We start from the raw sequence: 25,216 nt of genomic DNA on the forward strand, positions 1-25,216 counted from the left end.
CCACGGAACATACTGCCTTATTACTATCATTAACTGTAGGCCGCGCTCCTTCAGTCACATACTTCAACACAAACTACAGAGACAGTTCTGTCATTAACCCATCTACCAGCCATTACAACATCTCACCATTCGTCCAAACATACCATATACACCCCAAGTAGTCTCACCCACCACATCAAATCATCGCTACAAATGGAAACGGAAAAAACCAAACCACATAGCAAAGCACCAATTTTGACAACACATACAAGTCGTACATGACAAAGAAAAGGGGTTGCAAGAACTAAAAAAAGACTCTTGTATAGAATGACGCCAATATGTGGCTGGCGTCGCCTCCCTGGGTACGACAGCAAACGCAAAGGACAAAGTGAAATGAAACCTTGAGGACTGAGAAAATAGAGTAAACAAACGATAAATGCCGTCCAGTATGTGTTTGAGATTCCGTTGGTCGTAATAACGCCTTCTTTCTTTTTGAATTTTCGCAGGACTAGATGCGTATCTAGCCTGACGTAGCCAATTTCGACCAAGTCTGATTCTGATTCAAACGAGTCAACAACCAAAAATTAACATACAGCCTAACCATAAGCCAAGCCGAGCCAACCGAGCCAATTCGAGCCAAGCCAAAAGATAAGGTCATTGGACAGCAACAAATATAAAATAAAAAAAGAAGAACCATAAACAAATAAAAATGAGCAAAAAATAACCTGTCGCGCCTGTATCCCCAACCTCAAGAATTTTAAGCACCTTGATATGATCCGTCCCATTGTTTTAATCTCTCTTTGTCTCTCTCCACGTCTCTTCTTTTTGTTGGGTATCCCCTCATTATCGTCCTCACGTCATCGCAAGACCAAATGGCCTGGATGGGTGCCAGTTGTGTCTGATGACGAAGTGTTTCAGAGCGTAAAAGCATTTATGCCGTGTTATGCAGCTTCGTAAAGTCTCTTGTTGGCCCGTTCCAGGCCTCTTCTATTTCGCTATGACTGTTGCATGTTGCATCAAAATCGTGAAACGCCTGAATAAAAATGCTCCGGGCATGATGCCAATCATCGGCCGTTGACTGGCACGGAGTCTCTGCCCTCCTTTGACCCGCTGTTGGATGCGTTCTTCCCAGCAACTGCGCTGGCGTAGCTGCCCAAGGCTCCCATGCTCAAGCCAGCAGAGATTCGCTTTCGCATCCTCGCACTAGGTGCCTCATCTTCCTCTTCCATACTAAAGACAAAGGCGGGGTCCTCCTCGTCGATTGGAGTAGTAAAGCGACCAGTCACAGATGAGCTGATGCTTCCACTGGACACATGGCGCTCCATCGCACGGTCTTTGCCAATGGGTGCGAGGCTGCTGGACGGCAGCCGTGCCGTAGTAGGATGCAGATGAGGACTAGAACCGGAGCCACTGATTGCATCGTCTAATTTGCTGCGCTGCAATTGCTGGGAGAGGACGGACATGGATTCGCTGGCAGACCGTCCAGCAGAAGGACGGCCAATTGGTCCAGAGCCTTTGTAATCGTCGCCCATTTCCTGGGCCAGAGTTGACTTTCTCAAAGGGCTGCCCACATGGCCAAAGGCCGAACCGGCACCTCGGGCTGCTCTGGTTGCGTCTTCTTCCTCCTTCTGTCGTTGAAAGAGCGAACCCCAGCGGCTGGGGCTCGTTCCCATTGGGCTGCCATATTTGAGCGCTTCTATGGCATGTTCGTCCCGCATAGAACTAGAGCCACGCCTGGCCTTTTCAGCGGGCGTCAGGAGTTCTTGGAGATTCTCAGGGACGTAGTTTTCGGGTAAATTGTCGTCGTCAAAGGCAAACTCGGCCTCCCAATCTCGGTCCACCGACGATGTCTTGGGCATGCTGGAGCTAAGCATCCGAGGCTTGGCGTATCTGGATGAATGCATAGCTCGTTTGCCGAAATATTCATCGCCAATTGCGGACTGGGAGTTGGGCGGACTGCCAGCGGTCGGGGTCAAGTGCTCGGACGAGCCAAATGCCGACGTATGCAGAAGCTTGAGCGTCTCCGAAGTCCGTGAGTCTTTGGCATTGCTAAGTGAGGGGGTAGGCGATTCGAGGCCAAACTTGGAGGGTACGGATGACGGCCATGGCGCGGCAGGAAAACGGGCTGCGTTGGAGATGCCGTTTGAGTCGAACGACGCAGGCAAAGGAGCATCGAGAATGGATAGACCTTTGCCATTCACTGGGGATAGGCCAAAGCCCAGTCGAGTCGGGTCGTCTTCTCGAGGAGAACCATAGTTGGAATGGGCGTATGGTGAGTCAATGGAGGGAATGCCGTTATCGAGACTGGGCTGGCGTCCCAGATGGTGAGCGGGGCTCGCGATTTGGCGGTCATCCCATGGCGATTGTTCGGCTCCATAGAGCGAAGTTGTGAGTGCACTGGCAGAAGATTGGTGATAGCCGGTCGAGGCACCAGAGGTCGGAGATGCAGGGCTGGGAGAAGGTCGGCCAGCAAGGCCAATGGGAGATGTGCCTATCGTGACGCCATTTTTGCCGTAGTTTATTCGTCGACCGTCGGGTAGGACGTGAATATTTGCGCATTTGGGACCGAACTTGCAATTGCCCTGCAATGGGTTATGTTAGGGAGACTACACAGCAATACGATGGCAACTTGTCGACAGTGTCATCAACTCGCTGAATATGACATCTAAGCGAGAGTGAAGGGGCACGGGCACAAAATAAATAACCTCACGCGACGTACCTTTGCAAAGTACTTGCAGATGTTTTCGGCCGCGGCTCCGAGGTCGTGACTGAAGGGACAAGCATTGCCGGCCTGACAGGCGCCTTGACGGAAGAACTTGCACGGAACATGGGCGGTATCTGCAATACGGAAAACAAGAACGATTAGCACACATATATATATTGTTTCAACACAAGGCGGTCCCGAGAGAGCGGTTCAGGTGAGGTGGACTGGACAAGCAGACTCGACTCGGGCTGAAGTGGTGAGGTGGTGGGGGCGGGACTCTGGGATGCAATGCAGCAGGCAATGTGAAGACAAAGCGCGCAGTTTTGCTCGCAACTTTGGTTGCAAAAGTCGGGGGGCCAACGTACTCGGAGGACTTCGCGGCATCATGGTAGAAGAGCTGGTGGAAGCAGCGCCATTTGGAATATTCAGGCTACCGCTCCGAACATGACGATATTCAGGCATGGCGACGGCGGGAATGGAGTGTCGCGTGTACGGTCGCCTCTTGCCAGCGCTCGAACTGGAACTTGAGCTGGGAGAAAGAAGAGGAGGCGGAGGAAGTCCAAGTGCAAGGCCAGGCATAGGCATGGACATGGACATGGATGGGGGAGAGGCGAAACCGGGATAGACTGATGAGACAGCGATGGTGCTGGTGCTGAGAGTGGAGTGAGGGGACATGGCCGAGAAGCGATCCATCAAAGTTGCGCCTGGTGCGGTCCAATGTTGCGTGGGGTCAACTGGTCGGGCTGGTTCCAGTGTCAATTTATTTTTTTGCCAGTCTGGCCCGGTTGTTTTTCTCAATGTGGATGTTGATTTGACTGCACAATGTGTGTGTAAGCTGCCTGTCACTGGATAAAACCTGGTAGGTCAAGTTCTAGGCTTCTTGAGCACTTGAGCACTTGAGCACTTGAGCCCCTTGGTGGCTGGCGAATGCTCAATCTTCAATGTTCAATGTTGCTTTAGAAGGTCGAATCGGGTCACAGGGCCGAGTGCCGCTGTAAAGCGCAAGCCTTGGATCGCTGTTTTTGTGCTCGACAGCACTTGAGGGCTGTGGGGAACCCTGTTCAGTGGCTCGTTGCGCTAATCAACCAACCAGACAAGGTGTCAGCTTGAGGGCTCCAGTACTGTCTCGTCTGGTCCTGTCTGGTCTCAGGCGGTCAAGTCTTGTTTTGTGTGGCCCCGTCTGGTCTGGTGGCCCCAAGACTCCCAACTGGTCCGGCCTGGTCTGGTCTGGTGTTGGCGGCTAGTGCGGCGGCGCTTCAGGCGCTCGAGCTGGAAAGTGGGAGTGATCTTGTCACCGTTCAACCCTAATGCTGGGCTTTTTTTTTTGTGTCTGTTCGGCCAGTCTGGTCTCAAAGGGGCGCATGTGCACACTCAACTGTGCTATGACTGCCTTCCGACCGGTTCGATCAATTCAGTGTCCAAAAAAGTCTGATTCAATTTGATGTTTGCACCCGCAATCAGAGTCGACCGGATTGCCTGGTACCTGCCAGCTATAATTGACAGGAGGAAGACGCGGCCGGAGTGGGGCAAGTCGGCTGGCAGAGTCCAGTCTGGTGTTACTCCAACCAACTCAAGTCCGATGTGATTCCAACAGCCGCAGTTGTACAACGTCACTGGGCATTCGTTGCAGTCCTGTTTTGCAACCTGTCTGTGCCTTAAGATTCTTCCGTGTGTGACAATATCTCTGTGCTACTTTGCATGCAGAGTTTCGGCATGGCCCGGTGGCGGATCCTGTCGTTATGTGGTGGCGGCCGGCCAAGTGCGGCCGTGAGAGGCTGGGACTCTCGATGCTTCAACCGCGGTTTTCCGTGCGCAAAAACAAAAAAAAAAAATTCACATCTGTGTCTTGTTTATTTCGGGTTAAACGGAGTCTTCCAGGGTATATATATTAGAGCCAGTCGCGGCAAGATGCAAATGCTAACTCTCTGCTTCTGGCGCTCCTCAGCCGCTAATCAAATGTCAGCGACTTTGGATTGCAAGTGCCGGCAGAACGTGACCTCTCGGGTATGCACGTCAAGATCTTTGGTTCATGCGTCGTTGTCACTGAGTAAACAAATTCTCTGTCAGAAGATCAGTCTTGACTGTGTTTTACCCAATAAATTGCTTTGTTTCCTTTTCAATTTTGGAGCCGAGGAGTGAACATGAAAAGAATGCATAAAAGGCATGACAGAAACTTGATAGTTACACCCACAAGACAGACAAATCGACTAACTTGTACAACAACGGGACAACATACCTTTGACGAATTTTCTTGGCCCATCAATACGATAGCAATAAATTCTCTCATACGATGTGTAACCATTGAACAAGACTTTTTGAAAGCCATGAACTTCTTCAGGGGGGCGTGAAGTCTTCTTATGGCCCAGAGAGGTTGAGTTGGATGGGCAACATCAACAACTCGAATCCCCCACGGACACACGCACCCACGCTCACACACCCTCTCCGCATACACACACATGAACCCATGCGTCGGATCATGAGCCTGCCGCCCACCAGGCATCCACCTCTCTGGAAGTACATACATGTATGTATGCATGTACCGAAGTGTGCTGTATGCCATTCGAGCTACGCTAGTGAAGCAAGATGAATGAAGTAACCCGACTCATCTCCGTTCTAGTGTTCTCCGGATTAACCTTGGTGGGCGTGCGTATGTATCAATCGTCCCAGTGAATGCATCGCCATTGGACACGGAGTCATCACAGCCCTCGGTCCCGGAGCAGTCTCATGGCCATCTTTGGCCATCTTTACCATCATGTCTTGAACCTATTCTCCAGACTAGTCGCTGCAACATTCACAACTTCATTGCCAGCTGGGCAATAGAATCCATTTCTGGACACTCTGTTGCCGCATTTGGAGGGGCTAGACTGATCCACCGCCGTGTTAGTCCGTTCAACGTTGACTCCATGACGAATACTGTATCTTCATCAACCTCAAGACACGCCTAGTGGCTGTTCAGCCTTGGCCCCAGCTGCAAGTAACGGATACACGCTGACTGTAAATCATATCAAATATCGAACGCCTCCTCCAAATCAGAGCACCGGATCGCCTGGTATGAGACACAGCGGGCGTTACTGGTGATGGAGATCCAAAGTGCTAGTCCCATCCTGGTCGAGGTCTAAGTTTAGCACACCCACATTCCAAACGACTTGCACCATTGTCTGGACTCTTTTTATGTCTCTTGCCATCGCAGTGGTCAGAAAAAGCCACCACATGGTGTACGACTCACCTCAGCTCAACATGTCACACCAGCCTTGACTTTGGTGGGGTCTTGGCTCTTGGCGGGAGGAAGTCGAGAAGAAGACGGGACGGATCCATCCTGTCTCTCTCTTCTGCCTTGTGGACTCGTCCGGTGCGGTGCGTAACGGTACGCAACGGCAAGAACCGTGGCAATGGCATGGCGCGGCCTCGGGTGTGGCTCTCCACAAGGGACTTGAGTAGATACGAAGTATGTCGGCGTCATCAGTAATATCGTCCGCTCTGTACGGAGCTCGTAGCACAGTCAATGTGCGGGTTTGCTCTCGGAATTAGGACTTATGACTCTCATCAACCCCACATAGTCTGTGGGAGGTGTTCATGAGTGTGGATAATGCGTTTGTGCGAGTGGTGGCCCGAGACAGACGTCTGTGCCGTTCTCTCGGAGGCGGCTGCATCGTTGCGCAAGAGCACCAGGCGAGATGGTGTAAGTCGTTGCTGGTAGTTTGCATTCATGGTCCAAAATACTACCCAAGGTCCAACGTATCCTGCCTCTGGTTGCGTCAGCGGATGCACTTTACTTTGGCCAGATTTGGCTGCCGCTCCCCGAAATGCATTAAATGCGTTTAAAACCAATACGGTAGAGACGTGAAGAAGAGAATCAAGTGGTACTGTGGTATCGCGCCACCGGGGCTGGTTGTCGATGTTGCACCTGAGGATGGTGGGTGTTGCATTGCGATTGTCTGGCCCATCAAAAACCAGTCCTTCAAATGCCAGATTTCAGCTTGCAGAGCACAACCAAAATTAGTACTTGCCGGGAGGCAAAAAAACACAGATGAGAAAGACGAGGGGAGAATGGTGTCTGTCCTGTGTGCGTGTACTGCGTACTCTGTATGGTGTTCCTTTCGTTTTGTTCTCCCCCTTCGCCTTTTCATTTGGTGCTGACTTCCAAGGTTCTTGCCCCATGTGATGGCTATTTCCAATGGCTGTCCTGCATTGCTCCTTCCCACGTTGCAGTTTACGCTCCTGCACCTGTATGTCATTCCCGAGTTCACGTCAAAACGATGCAGGAGCGTCCGGCTTGTGGTGTATGGCACTTGTGCTTTGCTTTGCTTTGCTTTGCTTTGTTTTTGCCCGTCCTTGATGCTTTGTTGCTCCTTCCCCTTCCCCTCCCCCCTTTGACCATGGATCGTCGTTGTTGCACGGCACTTGGCTTGCAAGATCTTCACCCACATTGAGCATATTGGGACATCAGACAACCCTGGCCTTGATTTTTGACAGCTTTTGATGCATCATCACATGGTCCAGAATGCGCCTCAGAGCCCCGAGAGTTTATGCATTTGCTATTATTGGTACGACGAATGCCATCTTGTGGCATTGGCGTCCTTGATCCTTCTGACCTGTCTTCCCTTGGTTTGTCTCTGGTCTTGTCCTAGTAGCACACTTTGCTACGTACTGCAATGTCTAGGTCCTAGCCGGCTTTTTTTTTTCCCTTGACATTTTTTTTTTAATACGCCGACTGATTGCGAATGTCTACTCAAAATCCAAAAAGCTGAAGAAAAGTGAGTCGCCCTCTAATGACGCGGCAGATATACAAGGCACAAAGACCTTTGGTAGGGCATCTCAAGTTCGGAAACGCCGTCGAGCTGACTGCAGGGAAGTTTGCGCTGGCGACGACCAGCATACAGGCAACCGCCTCACGAGTTCTGAGGGAGATGTATAAGTTCTTAGAAGCTGCCATATCGCCTCCAATCGCTTCGTATCCTTCATCTACAAAATTGGCCCAGCCTCTCGCCGCCACCCTACAACCATTGAGCCTCAGACCACCACCCACAATCCAAATCAGGCCACCCCAAGACGTTTCTTTCTCCGAGACTGGGCTGGAATTTGTGATGCCACAAGCGCCAACCAACCCATCCAGGCGGCGCCTTGTACGGAAGACTTCATGACAGCCCCCTGTGAGTGTGCAACACAGGGACAAGCGATGTCCGCTCATGGCGGTCTTGTCTCACCTTTTCTCGTGGTGGCAACATGCCTCCCTCTCTTAAAGCCACCAACGGCATCTCCACCATCTGCCAAACAACACAGCCCAATGTCAAACAACGTATCAAGCTATTGGCACTTAATTTTACGGACAGACTCATTCTCCCGTCGCGGCGATCGGACAAAATAGTGGCTAGTAGCAGCCATAAGTCAAACACAACCAACTTAGATCGTCGCATGGCTGATTATGATGGGTGATATCTCGCTGTATTTGATACCAAAGGCTTGCCTTGCGTCTGCCACATTGGACATTCCACACTCGTTTATGCGCCTTGGTGCTGCCAAGGTATCGATTGGTCCAATATGACACGCTGGTTCGTCAGTTTGCGATTACCTACATGCATGTTATCCATAATGCAGATGTCTGGGGAAGACTCATTTGGCAATCGTTGGTCGTCCAACACCATGCACCTCAGTCTGTCGAGAACTTTGGAGCAACTACCATGCCATGGTTGGTGCATATTCTCAACGTCCTCAGTCCTACCTTCTCAACACAACATGTTGTCAGGAAGGAAGATCAATCATTCCGAGATTAAATGTGTTATTGAGATCATTGGCCTCATTGGTCGCAAATCGTTGCAACAAAAGGGCATGAATCTCCAGCCCAGCCCCAGAAACACTCATCAGATTTGCAACAGGACTTTGACAAGCCACATTCGAACGTCGCCTATCTGCGCAAAACTATCCTAAATCATCCATTCTTGTGCCTCAGAACCTCGAAGGACATCTGGTAGTCTCTTCTGGCCATTGGAGTCGGCTGAGATGCCGCCACCCGTTTGCTTTGACCCTTTGGCTGATGCTCTCGATATACAAACACATCGAGTTGCCAGTTTGCTGATTTAGCTCTTTAACGAAAAAGTTGTGCAATATTAACTGATTCCCGGCTCTTTTTGCATTGTTGTTTGCGCAGGAAACGCCTCATTCTGTCACTGGAGTTTGATGGTCAGTTACATGGTGCCGCTACCAGTTTGGTCCATTAGACAACGAAACAGGCAATCCAACGAATCACCGAATCAAAAAAGCGGATTTGTTCATTCGTTGCCCGAACAATCACTTTGGTCATGGAGGCGCCACGATACGCACTTGGGAATCGCTGGGGTTCTCAGCATGCAGCACTACTTAAGTACCCTCCACAGGGAGAATTGGGGCACATGTCCAGATGACCTCGACCATGCACACTCCAGGCATGGGATCGATCAGTCTGGACTTGGACACAACCACAATCAGACCTCTCTCGTCGCTGGTGGCAAGCTTCTCCACAACTTGGGATTGCCGAAGTACTCGTCGATACTTCCGTCGCCGCACCTACTCTTCGTATTGTCACCATCATCATCATCATCGTGGAGGACCCAGCGCATGACCGTCCTTGGTGGCTGCTGATGTCAAAACCAATCACGTTTTTGAGAGCCTGGGATAGTGAAGCAGGTTTCTGTGATCAATATGTTCCATTCGAATCGACTGCCAACGGCCCGGACAAGTATGCCTCCAAACAGAATGTGGTACGCAGTACCTACCCCACGTCCAGCTGCAGATCTGATTTGTGCTTTGCGACAGCCGCAATCTCGCATCATTGTCTCTCTGAAGACGGGTTCAAATGCAGACTTGATGCAGTGGTCATGTCGGGTGGATTGGGGTGCATTAGGCCTTGGTGACAGGGCATCGCCGGTCGCCTCTGATCCAACATATGCCGCACTTTCTCGTCCAAGCCTCAATCACCAGTTTGATTCGTCAGTTGTGGCTGCATACACTTTAAGTTTTCTTTTCTCCCGGAAACTGTCATATACCAAAGTTGGCAGTGACACTGTTGATATTTTGACTTACTTCAAAAAGACAAAAGTTGGACTTCGGGATGATAGTCGATGACCAAGTTCCCGATGGCTGTGGCTTTAGCATTCCGCGTCTAGGTTGCTGCCGGTTCCCATGAGCGGGAGAATCCGCCGGACTGGGCGTGGAACCGCAACTCTAACTTTTCTTCCATGGCCACTGTCCTCACTCATGGACATGGGCATCTCGCCACGACTGTCGACTCAAATCTAGAATAGGAGGATGCATAAATGTGTAGATACCACTTCAGAGCATGCGATCGCACTTCCGAGCTCGCCGGGATGCATCGTATGTGGTGCCATGCTGCATCTCATTTGGTCCAGAGGTCCAGGGCCATCAGGAGCCTTGCATCCCGATACATGTATTTGAGCCAAAACCGTGTCCTGCGGTGAAAGAAAGGCATAACGCCACATTAGTCGATTTTGGACGGATTTTCTTTCCCTACAAGTATAAAATATAAGCCAGGTCCCAGCCACAACAGACACACGGGGGAGGATGGAGGCTGACAATGGCCACAACAGGACATGTCTAAAACGACCACATGTTCCGATACCTTCCCCATGCCAAACAGGTTGAGAAACGCCTGTGGCTTGGGATTACGCACTGGCTTCTTGATGAGCAATATCAACATTGTTAGAAACTTGTTGTGGAAAACGCCCGAGGAAATGAGGCGGCGAAGTTGGCACACCCACAGCTTGGGCCAGGAAGCAACCATCAAGCGTGAAGCTAGCTCACGTCCATGTCCTAACCTGATCATCCGGCGAAATGTCAAATCTACCGGCAGCGATCAGAGTCAATGGTGCTTGGGCCGGTTATGCCACATTCGGCTAAACTGTCACATAATCTGCCACACAAATCTGGTGAACATGGACTCAACGCTGCTGGCGATCTTCTTAGTTTGAAGTTTGAACCCTGCTTAACTTGGCCGTGTTGTGTTGACAAAAAAAAAACCCCGAAGCCTCTTTCGTCGGCTGTTGCCCGATGTGCAGCAAAGCATTGAATATTTGGCTGGTGTTGATGCCACACTAAGGTGCTTTTATCCCCTCAGCGGTCCGAGGTTACCGAGATCTACTACCTCGCTGCCTCCATCGTCGTCGCTCAGGGTGACCACATGATGGGGCTTCCAACTACTGTACCACCGGTTTCAAATCTCCGTGAAATAGTCTTCGAAACTGAGCGAATAGCGAACAAACCAGTTTTGACGTCCAGTACGCAATCGGCAGCACACCCACCCGAGCGCAGGGCGTGGCTCACGAGAACACCTCGTTTCCGACATGGTCACTGGTGATGAATATCAGGTCCACGTATGCCACACTTGTTTGCCAAGCCACTCACTGTCACAGTGGCTTAGACTTACTGCCTGTCCAGAATCATTTCTGTCGTTTCACAGTGGTCAGGAAGGCGTCCAATAGCCGCTGCTCTGGGTCGAACGTTGAGCCAAGTCTGGGGTAAACTGTTGATGCCGAAGTTCTGGTGCCAGCCCAGCATGAAAAGCCTTGCCAGGGTATATTACTGGCACGATGCAAAGCGCGTGCGGCGCGTTGGTGCTGCATGGGCTTGTGACAGCGTGAAGAAAAGGTGTGATAATCACATGCTGGTGAACGTGATGCAAGAATGATGAAATGCTTGGAGAGTTGCGTTGAGGGCTGCGTGGCGAGGGTGGACTATCACGAGATGGCAGCGTGGTGTTTTCGGGCGACAAATGCATTTCCTGGGATGCCGGACTTTGATCCGGATTGGCAATGACAGTTACAAGGTGGTTTCGAAAGATGGGCATGGGTGTCGATTTTGGGTGTACAGCTTGAGGGTCTGGTTGCTGCATGTAAGATTGTCAGTGGCAATATTCCCCCCGGAAAAAGCAGAAGCGACAAGGTAGCTGCCATTATGTGGGAATATCTTGGGAAGTAGGTATGCTTGTATCTGCAAAGATCTAATCGTGACTACGTCCGTTTGTTGGTGCAAGTGCTAATTGGCTATAGGATAGTTCTGGTTGGTGAGACTGCTTGAGTTGCAATAATCAACTCTTATACGTTCCCGAACTATTCTGGTCAGGTTTGAATGATTGGTACAGCCGCCATGCAAATGTTTTCGTGGGAAAACTTTTGATTCGAGGCATTTGGCGGAGGTGTTGGGGAAGCAACACGACGTTGTCCAACCAACCGTGAAGTTGTTCATGGAAAACAGCGACGGGAAGAAGACTGGACAACACAGGGAAATGCCTAAGTACGTTGACAATTGCGCCTGATCTGAGGATTAAGAAACATCGAACGGCATTGAAGGCGATTAGTGTGTTCAATGTTGCTGCCTGCAGTCTGGTGATGGATTTTGAGATTCACACCGTTCAAAGTTGAGTTGACTGATACGGAAACGACTTGGACAGCTGCACCTTCAGTTCACGGCAATCTCACACTTGACGGTGGGGAAATCGGCAACTGCTGTCAGCTGAAATGTCTGGTACTAGATTCTGCCAGAAATTTTAGTCTTCCTTTTCTTCTTCTTGCTTCTGTAGTTCTGTTTTCCTAGCGACCAGACACGACTGAACTTTCGAAATCGCCTGCAGAATGGAGCTTGATGCCAATCCCGGAGCGCCACTCCAACGGGTACCCGCTGAGATCCTAGACGTTGTTATATCACAGCCTTGTTTGGGAAATGAAGACGTGAAAAGCCTGCGGTTGGCTTCAAAAGTCTTTGAGCGATTGTGTGCTCGCCATTTGTTTCGGCAAATCTCCATATCAGCCGTTCGACGTGATTGGGAAGCTTTCTTGAGCATTGCACACTCACCTGCTCTGGCGTGCTTCGCTCAAACTCTTGTCTGGCAAGAGTTATCAGGAAACTTTGAGTACCTACGCGATGAAAGCTTTGAAAGAGCTATAGGACCGAAGCCTCGACGGAACTCAGCTGATGACGATATTACTTTGTCCACACTGGCTGCACAAGTTGTGCCACTGTTCTGGCTGACACCAGAACATACATGTACTACAGCACTGAATAATGGCGACAAGGAATCCGTCAAATGCCTACCTTTCTGGAACGACTTCGTTAATGCGGTGGATAAATTACCATCCCTTCGATTACTTGTGTCACAACCGATGCATCCCGATCGTCTGGTCCAGTCGCCTACCAGTGGCTACCCCTTGACAGCCCGTGCAATCATCTCGTTTCTTCAATTTCCATCACGATGGGAAGGCTTTACTGGTTCTTTCAATCTTGGTTTCTTGTTCTATCTCATACCTTTGCTGAAACTTTACGCCCGACGAGGAGACGTGCAACGTTGGAAACTCAGCTTCACTGAAGAGACAGAAATTGGAGGAACCTCTCTTGAGCACCTAAAGCCACAAGATGCTTCAGCATTCAGACAACTTGATCACCTGCAACTCAGAATATTTGAAGAGAACTTTTCACCAGCCAGAGATATATCTGGATTGGCAGCCGGTCTCGCCCCGGCTGTCCATTTGACTCATTTCCACTTGAGATATACACAAGCAAGAAAATTCAAGGGAATCGCCATGCCGGCCAGCGCCCCCATCCACAGAAGTCCATTATATGAGATACCTACATTGCCATCGCTTCGATTCCTGTGCCTCGACGAAGTTGTTCTAGAAAACGGCTTCATCGACACTCCTGAAAACAGCCGCACTTGCTGTCTTGACCATAAACAACCTGCTTTCGTGGATATTGTCAAACGTCATGCCGCCACACTAAAGAGTCTTTACGGTTTTGCCTCGGCCGCGACAGAACACAGTATGCGAGAGCTTGCCAATATTCCTGACTTGAAGCTATAGAGGTTTGTCATGACACGTCTGCATTACCACAGTCATGCATACGCCGTGGACGAAGCGGAGGTCCTCAATTTCATCAATTGGAAGCCTGACTGTGCCACAGAGCTCAAGGAGCCATCATTGCGACGTGTCACTTCTCCAAAATGCCCCTCGTTTTCGGCGCAACCATTTTCTCATGAGCTTGTCGTAGCGTGGCAGGATTGGGCTGCAGAGACGGACAGAGATGGACAACCATGTCCTACGGACCAAGGACAAAAATAATACAACTACGACTATTATCTTGATAAACACAGTAGACGCAAGGCTAACTATGCTGCTCAAGAAATAAGCAGGTCATTCGATGAGGCAATTGGACTCTGGGTGGACGAGTGCGGTGTATACCATGACCCGAGGATAGACCAGGAGGTGACTCCGTGTAGCCGAGCATGTCCTCATCCTGGAGACTGGGAAGTCCAAAACGACAGAAAATGGGATAACAAACTCGGGCTATGGAGAGGCATCCTACCAGGTAACAATCTCCAACTGCACAGGTTTGCTATTGACAGATCCGCAAGCACCAGCCTTGAGAACGACCCAGACCAGTACAGTGAGAACATCCCTAGCCTCTACGGCGAATACTATTCCATCACAGACGAAAATCCCGCGTAACCACAAGAAATAAGCATCCAAGAAGACTTTGAGCATCACTCCCGACGTCTCTTAGCGCCAAGATGGGCCTACGGTAGGAACACAGAGCATCCAGTATGCTACTGGGAAGTTTATGACGGCCAGTCCGGCCATCCCACAGAAGTGTGGCACTTTATACACAGGAACGGTGAAGAGGCGTACGGCCAAGATCCGCTCGACTTCTGGTCCGACTGGAAAGGAAATGCGTGGGGGGACAAGGCTATCGCCACGCCATTCGGGAGGCACTTCGAGTTATTTTACCAAGGCGATCTACGACTGCCAGGGGGTGGTGAGGGAGCGAAGGCTGTCGAGTTACCGACGCAGGAGGAGATTGGGATCAAGTACGGCGAGCCCATTGTGTTTGAGCCACGTGATGAGCCTACGCGGATATGGGGACAAGGCTAAATTACATACTGAGTCTTGAAGTTACGCCTGTCTGTCAATAGGTACGAGTAGCCAGAAAGACTTGAATTGAGGTTGTTTGTTATCAAAGTATGATCGTCTCAGCATGTCAGTACCCTCTCTGGCTGGATGTAGCAGAGCACTTGTCATACTACAAAGAATAACTGTCACGCAGCAAGAGTAAATGCCGTAGCGGGGAATTTACTCACCGAATAAAAGGCATTTTCGAAATGAGAAAGTACTTATTCTTTCGTGAATGCTGACCACCCTTCGTCAGACCACGGACATTTTGACTCTCACTGTGGGCAGTAACGGGCTGTTGCATAAATAACACGACGAGTAACGGTGTATGAATTACTAAAGTAGTGTGAAGAAAGAAACTGCGCTTCTGGGAATACTGTCCTCCATTCTGCAGGTGGTCATTCACCTCATTTATACCTTCTCATATCAAACACAACGATAACGGTGTAAATTACCAAAAGCATTGCATGACAATATATTAGATGGCGGATGTGTCTTCCCGCTTGTCGATCATCTCGTGATACTCTTGTCTGGTCTTTTGTGTCAGTACGGCTTGGGATTCAAGCCTAAGTCTGCGGTTTAATCGACCTAGGTGTAGAAGAGTGGTTCAAGATTCGTTACTCTGTAAGATGTCTCTTTATCGGATAGATCTACGTTTCTCTATTGTGCTACATTTGATGATGTTACGTGATGTGTTGGAATGTCCATGCCAGAGGCCGCAAAGTCCAATTGATAGGCGGTAGGTATCACAAGGCTTTCACACGATAGGCACCATATGCATTTTGCCATGATACCGTGAATAGTTGTGGTTGATCACTGTTCGCGCGAGAACACTATACATGATCGGTGGGAAATGGTGTTGCCATTCAATCAAGTGAATGGAACATGTGCTTCGGTGTAGGCTACATGTCCAGTTACCTGGGTTTGTGGAACTTGGCAGTATGTTTTCTGGAGTACATACCTTACCGAGGTTGGACACTGTACCATCGGATGCCGAAGTTGTTGCTTGCAGCTCGAGATGTCGTGACGTATTCCGGCGCTGTTCCATTAGTTTTCGGTCTCTCCCTTCAATGGTACATCGAGCAGCACAATGCAAACGCATTGGTATTGCTTGACCCGGCTCACTAAAGGCGACTAAATGAAAGCGTCGTTTACGTTTGGCCACCCATGGATGCGCACTTGATACAGTCGAACTCACTTGTATCGAGTTTGCTAATATCATTAGCAAACACCTCTCCTGCCAACAACCCGCGAGTCGGAGACAACCGACAACTCTCAACTGGTTATTAGCAAACAGGTCCGAATTTGTCCGGGAACCGTTGAGGCATTAGTGAGCGTTCTCGGTCCACTAAAATCCCCGGCCGACTGTCAAGCAGTGATCAAATGCATATCCTCATCGGCCCTAGTCTGCATCGGCGAACGGTTGGGCACTGCGCGAGCAAAGGAAAATAGTGCCTTGTGGTGATTTTCTTCCGCCCGTTGAAGCGCAAAACTGGAAACCAAAATTGGATCACACAAGAGCAAAGCGACCGCGACAGAGAAAGGACTGGTTCAATGTTGACCAATGTCCCCTGTCAGCTTTGAAGTCCCACTGAACGGGCCCCACAGCATTCGCCATCATGTCAAGTCATCCACCACAGCTAATGCCTTGCCATACAACCGTACCATACCGAGTCCCCAAGCGCTCAAGGTCGTTCGAGGCGCTAAAGGTTGGCTTTTCGGGTACATCAGCCCCTGTCGAGCTGTCCCGCATCTTCGCTGTTTTTCTGGTCGCGAGACCCGAATTGCCCGTGGGCCCTTCAAATCTCCGCCAATCCAGAGAAGTCTCAAAGCCACTTATGGGGAACCGTTGGCCAGACCGGAAGGCGATCGGCCATGCTTTAATTTTCCTTTTTTTTCTTCGCCTGATCACAGAACGTGTGATCTCTGTTTGATGTCAACCACATTTCCATGACATAATACCCTCTGGTCCACCCATCTCAGACCTGCAGTTGCAATAGTGTGGTGGTCTTGCATGCGGCCATCGTCGTACTCATTGGCCCCTCCGTCTGTAGTTCCTCCAAAATGATATCTGAGGTATTCAATTCAACGCCGTCTGCAGAGCGTAGCGATCAGCCACTCCGGTTCTGTTTTGCTTCGTGATACAAGCTGAATCTTGGCCGACACATCAGGTGTCTGCTTCTTCCCGCAGTTTGGCGCTCGCGGCGTTGCGGCGTTCGCCCATCGCCCTCCTTCCACCCCACCAAGTCCCGCCCATTCGTGGGTTCGCAGATTTTATTGACAAACTTGGCGGTCGGCCACAGTCATTGCCGCCCTTCAGGTTGTCCATGTTCAAGCCGTCTTCGGGGCCTGGTTCGGTTCTCCTCGTGTTCGATCGCATTGTCGCTGAGTCGACCGAGACTCTGAAGATCTCGCTCGTTGAGGATTGTCGAACTGGAAGAACAATAATTTGAACCCCTTACAAGCCTGACTGTTCCTATACCCAGGGTGGCGCTAGAGCAGCAATGGCCCAGCATCACCAGAACACCGACGAGAAAAGCTTGTCTTCAACGACAATGAAGCCTGACGACCATGGCCAGCGACGAACACGCCGCTCTTCCCAAACGAGCAACACAGACATCGGCGACGAGGAACATCAAGCAGGCTGTGTTGCCGATTGCGGCTCTGACAAACCCTCCCAACCTGAGTCCAGCGTTCGTGTTCCGACAATCATTCGTAGGCTGTTGCGCGCCGGAAGGGTCGAAGAAAATGGCATCCGACCTCTGGCTGTAGAGGAACGAAAAGAGAAGCGATTTTTCAACATTTTCACAATTTGGTTTTCCATCAACTCCAACATCCTTGGGTATGTTGACCCCGGGCTCGATTTCGATGTCAAAAGTCAATACAGTCACTGACGTAACCTTCTCGGATAGCATAACGTTTGGAATGCTCGGGCCACTCGCGTACAACTTGAGCTTGCGCGATTCCGCCCTCGTAATCCTCTTCTTCAATCTGCTTGCAACCTGCGCAGCAGGTGTTCTCGCCACTTTTGGTCCCAAGACTGGGATGAGGCAAATGATACATGCTCGGTATAGTTTTGGGTGAGTTTCTTCCCTCAGCATCGGGCCGCTTTGTTGGCGTGGATGGCGGGTGGCTAATATAGGTATCGTGTGCAGCCGGTATCTCGTCTCTGTTCCTGTTCTGCTGAACCTGGCGACACTGACAGGATTCAACTCCATCATATGCGTAGTTGGCGGGCAGTGCCTCTCAGCGATATCATCGGGAAGCATAACGCCGAATACAGGCATCGTTGTGATTGCCGTGCTGTCTTTGATTGTCTCCTTTGCCGGTTTCAAAGTTTTGCACATTTTTGAAACCTACTCCTTTATTCCAGCTCTCATCAGTATCATCATTGCCGCTGGTGTAGGTGGGAGCGGGCTCAAAAAGCAGAGTGAGCCTGCTACACCCGCAACAGCTGCTGACGTTTTGACCTTTGGTATGATCATTGCCGGATATCAAATTCCCTGGGCTGCCATTGCCAGCGACTTGACAACCTATTTCGATCCCAAGGTCCCATCGTACGTTGTTCCTAATCGTTTTTTCGAATGTATGAAAATGCTCTTGCTAACGACGGCAATACAGATGGCGAGTCTTCCACTACACATATTGGGGGCTTCTCGTTCCCACCGTGCTGCTCATGACTCTTGGTGCAGCGATTGCAGGAGCGTTACCCAACAACCCGACTTGGGAAGAAGGTAACGAGGCTTACGGCGTCGGGGGAGTGCTGGCAGCCATGCTAAGCAGCGCCGGCGGCTTTGGCAAGTTTGTAGTGGTACTACAGACGTTGTCTCTTCTGGGCAATACCTGTGGCAGTTTTTATGCCATCACACTCAACTTTCAGGCTCTCGTCCCGATCCTCTTTAAGGTGCCCAGATATGTGTTTGCTGTGGTCATTACAGCAACCATTATCCCCGTGGCTATTTTTGCGTATCGCGACTTCTATGCCAGCCTCAATAATTTCATGTCGATGATTTCGTATTGGTCGGCGGCGTTTGTCGGCATCATCATAGCAGATCATGTTGTCATCCGACGATGTCGATTCGATACATACAACCAAGCCCTATGGGACCAGGGGAGCAAGTTGCCGCTTGGTGTGGCAGCCCTTGCTAGCGGTGTAATCGCTTTTGGTCTGGTTGTTCCTTGTATGAAGGAGGAATGGTATGTAGGTCCAATCGCGGAAAAGGCGGGGGACATTGGCTTCGAGGTCGCATTCGCATTGAGTGCGATAGCCTATGTACCACTGCGAATTCTGGAGAAACGGTTCACCGGGCGGTAGTCCATATAGTGTAGAAGAGTCGTAAAAAAAAGGGTTTCTGATTGAGGTTCTCGCCAGCATGGCGGGCGATGAATCCGCTTAGGTCCGGCGTTGGATGCATGGACTGGTGGTTAGCATCTGGATATCATTTTCGTAACAAATATAAATAGGCATATGAATATAGACAAAAGTTGGAGGAGCGAAATTCACGTAACGAGAACGCATCAAAGATTGTTCAGTGAACCTGAGAGGGGGCAGAAGGTTGAAATACCAGACCACTTGCGGAGCTCTCTTCACATCGTCACATCAATTTGCCTGCCGGATGGCTTTGTTGGTGGTCCACGCCGAATTTACCCACCCGTTTTGTAGCTAGAGGCGGGGGCTTCACAGCCTAATGCGCCATTCCAGTTGGTTGTCAGGCTCGCGTGGGTATCAGGTCGATGCGGCACATTGGAGAGTGGCCAGGTTGTGCTTTGTCTGTGCGGTGGATGGTGATGTGATTGGCGGCCAGGTGGTGGTCTTGGTGGGTTTACTGTCTGTCTCGTCCCTTCAAATGCTGAGAGTTGCCTGCCGGCAGGCAACTGGAGGCGCCCAGCCCACATGCTTGCAGGAATGTGATGCGAAAGAGGGACTAAGAAGTGCCAAAAGCTGTGGAAGACCCAGATGGGTATTGGCCGATGCGTCTCGGGAAGTCGGTTTGGCGAGAACAAGGTGAAATGGGCTGGCTGTTCCATGCGTGGTGTTGATGATCAAGTGAAGCTGTAATGCATGCTGTGGTCAGGGAGCTGCAAGAGCAGGAAGCTGAACAGACATCACATTTCAGCAGCCAATGCAGTTGCGAGGTGAAAACGATGTTGCAGATCGTGGGGTCAAAATATGTGATTATTCCTCGCTTTTGCTGATACGAGTCTTGCGAGACGTCGAATGGTTTTTCGGTGAAGTGCGGCAAAATGTGTTTAATGTTGGGGAGTAGGCAGGAGCCTTCCTTGGTGAGGTCTGGTGTGTGGTTTTCGTGAGGGGCTCTTTCCAGTTTCAACTTCCTTGCTTCCCAGAAGGCCGCCACTGAGTGTGCTGGTGTTGTTGGACATGCCCCAGATATTGCACAACGCGTCTCATGTCAATTGCAATAGTTGTATTAGGAATCGCCATTTTACGACTATGCTACAATACTTTCCTTTTGCCGCCTGCGAGTTGCCCACATGCTGCAACAAGGGAAATTGTTTCAGAACACTAAAAGTTTAGGGTAGTCCGAAATTACGACGCGCTAAGCTGCTCACAACAAACACAACCGAAATGGCTATCTTGGCTATTCAAACTTTGTCAAGATCATTGGTGCAGGAAAGACGTTGAATAATATAACATGGCAAAGCACATACCGAAGTAACTCTATATCATGAAATGAAAGCAAATGTATTCACTCACCTTTGTTTAATTTTGGTCATGACGACTAGTGACAATCAGACGATCTTCAATATGAGCCCACCCTACTGGATTCACTTTATGCAACCGCGTGGACAGAAGAGCATGTTGTTGATATAATTTCTTTTCTCGTAAGGCACTGCGAAACTATTTGGGACGACACCAAGGCTTACCCCGTCTTCAGAAACGTCCAAGGATTCAATTAGGATGCCTGGAAGCTGTGGACGATGGCCTGATATTAAATGCAAGTATTGTCAACCATAAGTGCATGCTATTATCTCGCCAAAGCCACTTCTTTCCCAAATAGTGACGATTTAAGTCCTCCCGTAGCTAGACAGACACACAGACAGATAGTAGGGCTGGTTCCCATGCCGAAGTTGGACTCGGCTCATGAATGGGGAAATATTTATGTGACTTTGATTTGAAAGAATAATAACTGCGCCGCGGCGGCAATTCTTCTGGGCCAAAAGAGGAAAAAGAAAACAAAACCAAAACACTCACACTCAAAAGCTCACTTCCAAACTTGCCACAGAAGTTCCAGAGCGTGGATTCAGAATGGCGAAGACAGATATGTACCGCAGAGCCAACATTGGCAGACAGTATCCTATCATAGATTGGAAGTAACAAACTCAATAAAAGATTTGGTGGTCTTATAAAGGCGGACGGTTTGGATAAGCGGGAGGATCAGAAAGCTTCATGTTTTGAACTTGGAGCTTTGGGTCACCATGTAATGCACTCTGTAGTACCTCATGGGACGTGGTAAGTGTTCACGTTTGCTAGCCGTGTGCTTGTGGAGAGGCAAAGGGCCAAGATCGGAAACTTCTGACGGTGGTCACGGTTTGCACAGGCCAAAGCTCAACGGAAGAATAACACACCGATAGGGTTATCTACTGACGTTAGTAATCATCGCGTGTTTTCGGTTTCTGTTGTGCAGCGGCCCATTATATGGTGCAATCATCGATGGCAAATGGAAATACAACAGAACTCGATGTGGGCATCGCCAGGTATACCCTTTGGAACGCAGAGTATTGGATTTTGGGCCAGAGTCCCGTGGTAATGACATGAAGTCTGACACGATCCTCGATCTGATACCTCCACGGACACCTTTTGAATTCGTTCGGGGAGTTTACCCCTTCAGGGAGTGTCGTTAATGTTGATAGGCGCAACAATACCCTCGATCAGCCGTTCCCACCGCAGGGTCTGTGAAACCATTTTCATGCACGTCGGTCGGATAAAGTCAAAGGACGCGTACCACATGGAGACCAAATTGTTTCCTAAACATGTTCATCCTCGAATGACGAGCGTTTTCGGTAGCTGCCGGTTGCATCTCCGGCCGATCTGTCAGAATAAGCCAGTCAGACGAGCAGGAATGACAAGGTTGTGATGGAGGTTTGCGTGTTTGAGTACGTAGGCCCTTGTCAAATAGCTCGAGCCCATCCCCACAAATAGCCTTGTTCAAACTGACCGTTACATATGATTGGCTGAGCTGGCTCGTTTTAGGCATGGAGTGCAACGTCTCTGGATGGAGGCTTTTCTGGAATGACAATCTTAACGCAGCCCTAAAAAAGATCCCTGAAGAAAGTGAATGCCTCGGTGCATACCGACTCAGCGGGAAATGTGAAGCAATGTGTTTCGAAATGCCAAGCACTCCATGTCATGGGTTTGGTACCTGTGCTGGGACAATAAGCTTCCTGGTGGCGTTTCGGACGACTAGGTGTTGTCCCTGCCAAACCTATGGCTTTGTAATAACGGGTCAGTCTGGCAGGGCTTATGGCAACAAAAAGGAGCTGAGTTCAAGCCAGCAGTGACTATTGATGTCATCTCTTCGTGAAGTTCGGGAGGTTTCCATATGGCAATGGCCAAGATGGCCGTTCCCTGACTAGCTGTCTCCACCACCATCGTGTTCCCAATAGGTCGGTTTCGCGTAATGCATCGTGAATGACTGCCTTGGGAGGCATCGATCGTTTGAGCAGCGTGCAAATCACCGCTAGAGGCAAGCCGTTTATGCATGTGGCTCAGGGGGGGTGTATATTAGAACATCGTATTCTTCAATGTGTTGCTAATTCTGGGGAAAGCAAGAGGTAAATGAACACAACCTGTGAATAGAACCGGATGCCTTCATGGCTGGTATTGGCGACACTTACCGTGGCCGAGATAAGTCTAGCGCAGACAAAACAGATGGCGCACAGTATCAGAAAACGGACTCTGAATAGATGTATAAGCGTCCATTTCACTGCCACTAGGGGCAAAAGCTATGCTGATTCTGATTCCAGTTGTGGCCAACTACTTAGGCGGATAATGTGGGCAACAAAGGGAACTCTTCGGTAAGGCGCCGCTGTAGCTTCTGCTCTTTGATGGCATCAACTAGCTGTCAAAGCACAATGTGCATATTTGGCTTCTATGGCTTGTCGAGCATGTGCAAAAGTACGTGGTTGTAATTGTTGGTTGCACCAGAAGTGAAAACATTGGAGCGCAACGCGAACAATGCTGGGCCATAATGCTTGACAGCAACTTTCTGTATTGCATCAAAATGGGTAGCAGCGCTGCAGCACCACTAACATTGGCCATGCCCACTCTCGTCCAATTTACACGAGCTAGGTCCAACTCGCTACCAAAGCGTTCTTCAGTCTAATGGGGTTTGTCCAGGCCAGTTGAGTCTAAATGTGGAATCGTGGCGTTGGTTTGATGGGACAGTCGAATGTTGGAACTTTGGGGGTGGGGGGCTGAGCATCGGGCATGATGAGCTTGAGATTGTCAGCATGAAATGAAACAAGTCACTCACACACGGGGGGGAGGGAGATCGGAGATAAGGGGAGACGGCAAAATTGCCAAGATTGAATGCACTGAGAAAGAGAAAGCCATGCGGGGAGCTGATTCCAGCGAGATGGCCGCTGAATGTACGGACAGGAGTCAAAGACATCGAATTGATGGAGTTGGCTTTGGACACGGAAAAAATGGAACTTGGAGAAATGGGTGATGTTGGGTGGCATGCATGAGAGGGAAGGAGCGACCAACGACCAGACCCATCTTCTGTCTGGTGTCACGGCTCTGACGAAATGACACTGTGCGAACAAAATGCACAGCCCACTTCCACTTCTCACCACCAATTTCACATCAAAAATAGGCCAGCCTTACGGCCAATCCGTCGGCCGACCTCCAACAACTTGACAACTCTCTTCGTCTGGATCGCCTTCACCCTGCCCCTGCTCATCCTCCTCTGTGGATCCTCCCATATCAAACGTCAAGCTTAAAAGGGTCCCCTTGCTCCTCTGGCATCTCGACTTCTTCTCTTCTACACACCCCCCTTCACATTTTGAGTGCCAAGCGCCTCATCGGTTATTCTACCAGATCTCCTTCTGAGCCACACTCTCTTCCCTTTGCGCCGCTTCTTCTCGCGTGCGCATTTTCTGTTACAGAAACACCAACTACAAGAACCAAACCGTCCCCCGCCTCTCCGGGGTTCTAGGAGAGGTCTCCTAGCGTGAGCTCATGGACGCCTCAGCCGCCACCGTCACCGCAGCTTGCCGACAGACCGTTGGTTTCTTCAAGCCGCAGCAGCGAAAGGTGCCTGAGCCTCCTTGGTAGTCATCAAGATCCGTGGTGGTCCCCGACTGAGCTCCATTATCACCGTCATCATCTTGACGTTGGTGATCTCAATATACCTGCTGCTGCTTCGACGTCCTGCCTCTCCAACAACCTCTCTAACACCCTCTCTACATCCGACTACTCTCCCTCTTCCAACTCTCCATCCTGGCCATTACCCCTTGAAGAATTCTTGGTGCTTGATCAATTTCAGAACCAGTTTCCTGTTCGGCTACCTGTTTCTACAGCGTCGGCCTCTCCAGAAGAATTGGCTCTTGATCTTTCTCCTTCACTTCTTCAGCAAGATCAACAAGAGCAACTGTATCAAGAGCTCTTGCAGTACCACTGCCAAGGACTCTTGAACCCGTCTTCTTCGTCGTCTTCCGTCACCCCGGCCCTCTCTTCTCTTGACGACCCGGACATGACCTACCTGAGTCTGTTTGGGGGCGTCGGCAATGAACATGGCTTGGACCAGAATGGTGAGTCTATACTCCATGTGCATACACAAGCGTTGCATCTGCATTCATATTATATCATGTACATTTACCATTCGGAAACGTATACCGGCTAACAAAGTCAACAGATGTCTCACATCACCGTCATCATTCACACAACCCCAACCATGATATCTTTGCTCAAGACAATAATGGCTTCTTGAGCTCTAGCCTCCACTCTCTGCCACACTCCCACCACGACACCCTCTCTTTGCAGGACCCTCCAACATCAGCAGTTTCTCATGAACGGACCACCGCCAACCACATCAATCACACCTTCTTCGACACCTCATCAGCACCATCAGCGTCTTCAATATCAACAACAACGACACCCGCTTCCGCATTGCATGTTCCACCACGACCTAAACCACACGGTTCTCCCGCCAGTAGCGGCAGTGCAAGCTCAAAACGCAAGTACACTGCATCTCCCCCTCCGGATCTGGATCCGGAGAGCGAAGAGGCCCAGGTGGCTATGAAACGCCAGCGCAACACCATGGCTGCGCGCAAGTACCGCCAGAAAAGGCTGGATCGAATCTCCGATTTGGAAAGCGCACTAGGAAATGTTACTAGTGAAAGAGACGAGCTCAAGCTGCAGCTTGCTCGCCGAGAAGCCGAGGTTGAGGCTCTTCGGGAAATGCTCTCAAGGAAGTGAGGATGTACATGACGTCTGTTGATACCTGGCGCTGAGGCGAACTTTTTATGACTGGTGAAAGGTGAAAGAAAGTGAAAGGATTTAAAGGTAAAGATACCATTGAGGAATTATTTTCCTCCAGTCACCACGACAACATGTTTTCGTTCAAGAAATACCTGTCTGTGA

The 25,216-nt window shown here is 50.1% G+C and overlaps 4 protein-coding genes across 4 annotated transcripts; 2 read left to right on the plus strand and 2 right to left on the minus strand.

Annotated features, from left to right (window-relative positions):
* Nucleotides 1-1,043: 1,043 nt before the first annotated feature.
* On the minus strand, nt 1,044-3,358 carry VFPPC_15700 (spindle poison sensitivity protein Scp3; the record flags this gene model as incomplete). Its single annotated transcript, XM_018293453.1, has 3 exons — nt 1,044-2,561; nt 2,699-2,817; nt 3,049-3,358. The coding sequence occupies 3 exons, from the start codon at nt 3,356-3,358 to the stop codon at nt 1,044-1,046; spliced, it is 1,947 nt and encodes a 648-aa protein (XP_018144429.1).
* A 7,777-nt stretch (nt 3,359-11,135) lies between these two features.
* Nucleotides 11,136-11,564, minus strand: VFPPC_17771 (hypothetical protein; the record flags this gene model as incomplete). The annotated part of the gene is made up of 1 exon (XM_022429457.1): nt 11,136-11,564. The coding sequence occupies one exon, from the start codon at nt 11,562-11,564 to the stop codon at nt 11,136-11,138; it is 429 nt and encodes a 142-aa protein (XP_022285505.1).
* Nucleotides 11,565-12,303: 739 nt separating this feature from the next.
* On the plus strand, nt 12,304-14,592 carry VFPPC_03955 (hypothetical protein; the record flags this gene model as incomplete). The annotated part of the gene is made up of 3 exons (XM_022428367.1): nt 12,304-13,483; nt 13,844-14,165; nt 14,247-14,592. The coding sequence occupies 3 exons, from the start codon at nt 12,304-12,306 to the stop codon at nt 14,590-14,592; spliced, it is 1,848 nt and encodes a 615-aa protein (XP_022284430.1).
* A 2,522-nt stretch (nt 14,593-17,114) lies between these two features.
* Nucleotides 17,115-25,051, plus strand: VFPPC_03957 (purine-cytosine permease FCY21; the record flags this gene model as incomplete). Its single annotated transcript, XM_018283387.1, has 6 exons — nt 17,115-17,452; nt 17,523-17,690; nt 17,766-18,167; nt 18,232-18,811; nt 23,790-24,384; nt 24,489-25,051. 6 exons carry the CDS (start codon nt 17,115-17,117, stop codon nt 25,049-25,051), a joined length of 2,646 nt encoding a protein of 881 aa, XP_018144432.1.
* Nucleotides 25,052-25,216: the final 165 nt, after the last annotated feature.

The sequence above is a fragment of the Pochonia chlamydosporia genome, chromosome 3 (assembly GCF_001653235.2).
Source record: "Pochonia chlamydosporia 170 chromosome 3, whole genome shotgun sequence".
Taxonomy (NCBI): Eukaryota; Fungi; Ascomycota; class Sordariomycetes; order Hypocreales; family Clavicipitaceae; genus Pochonia; species Pochonia chlamydosporia.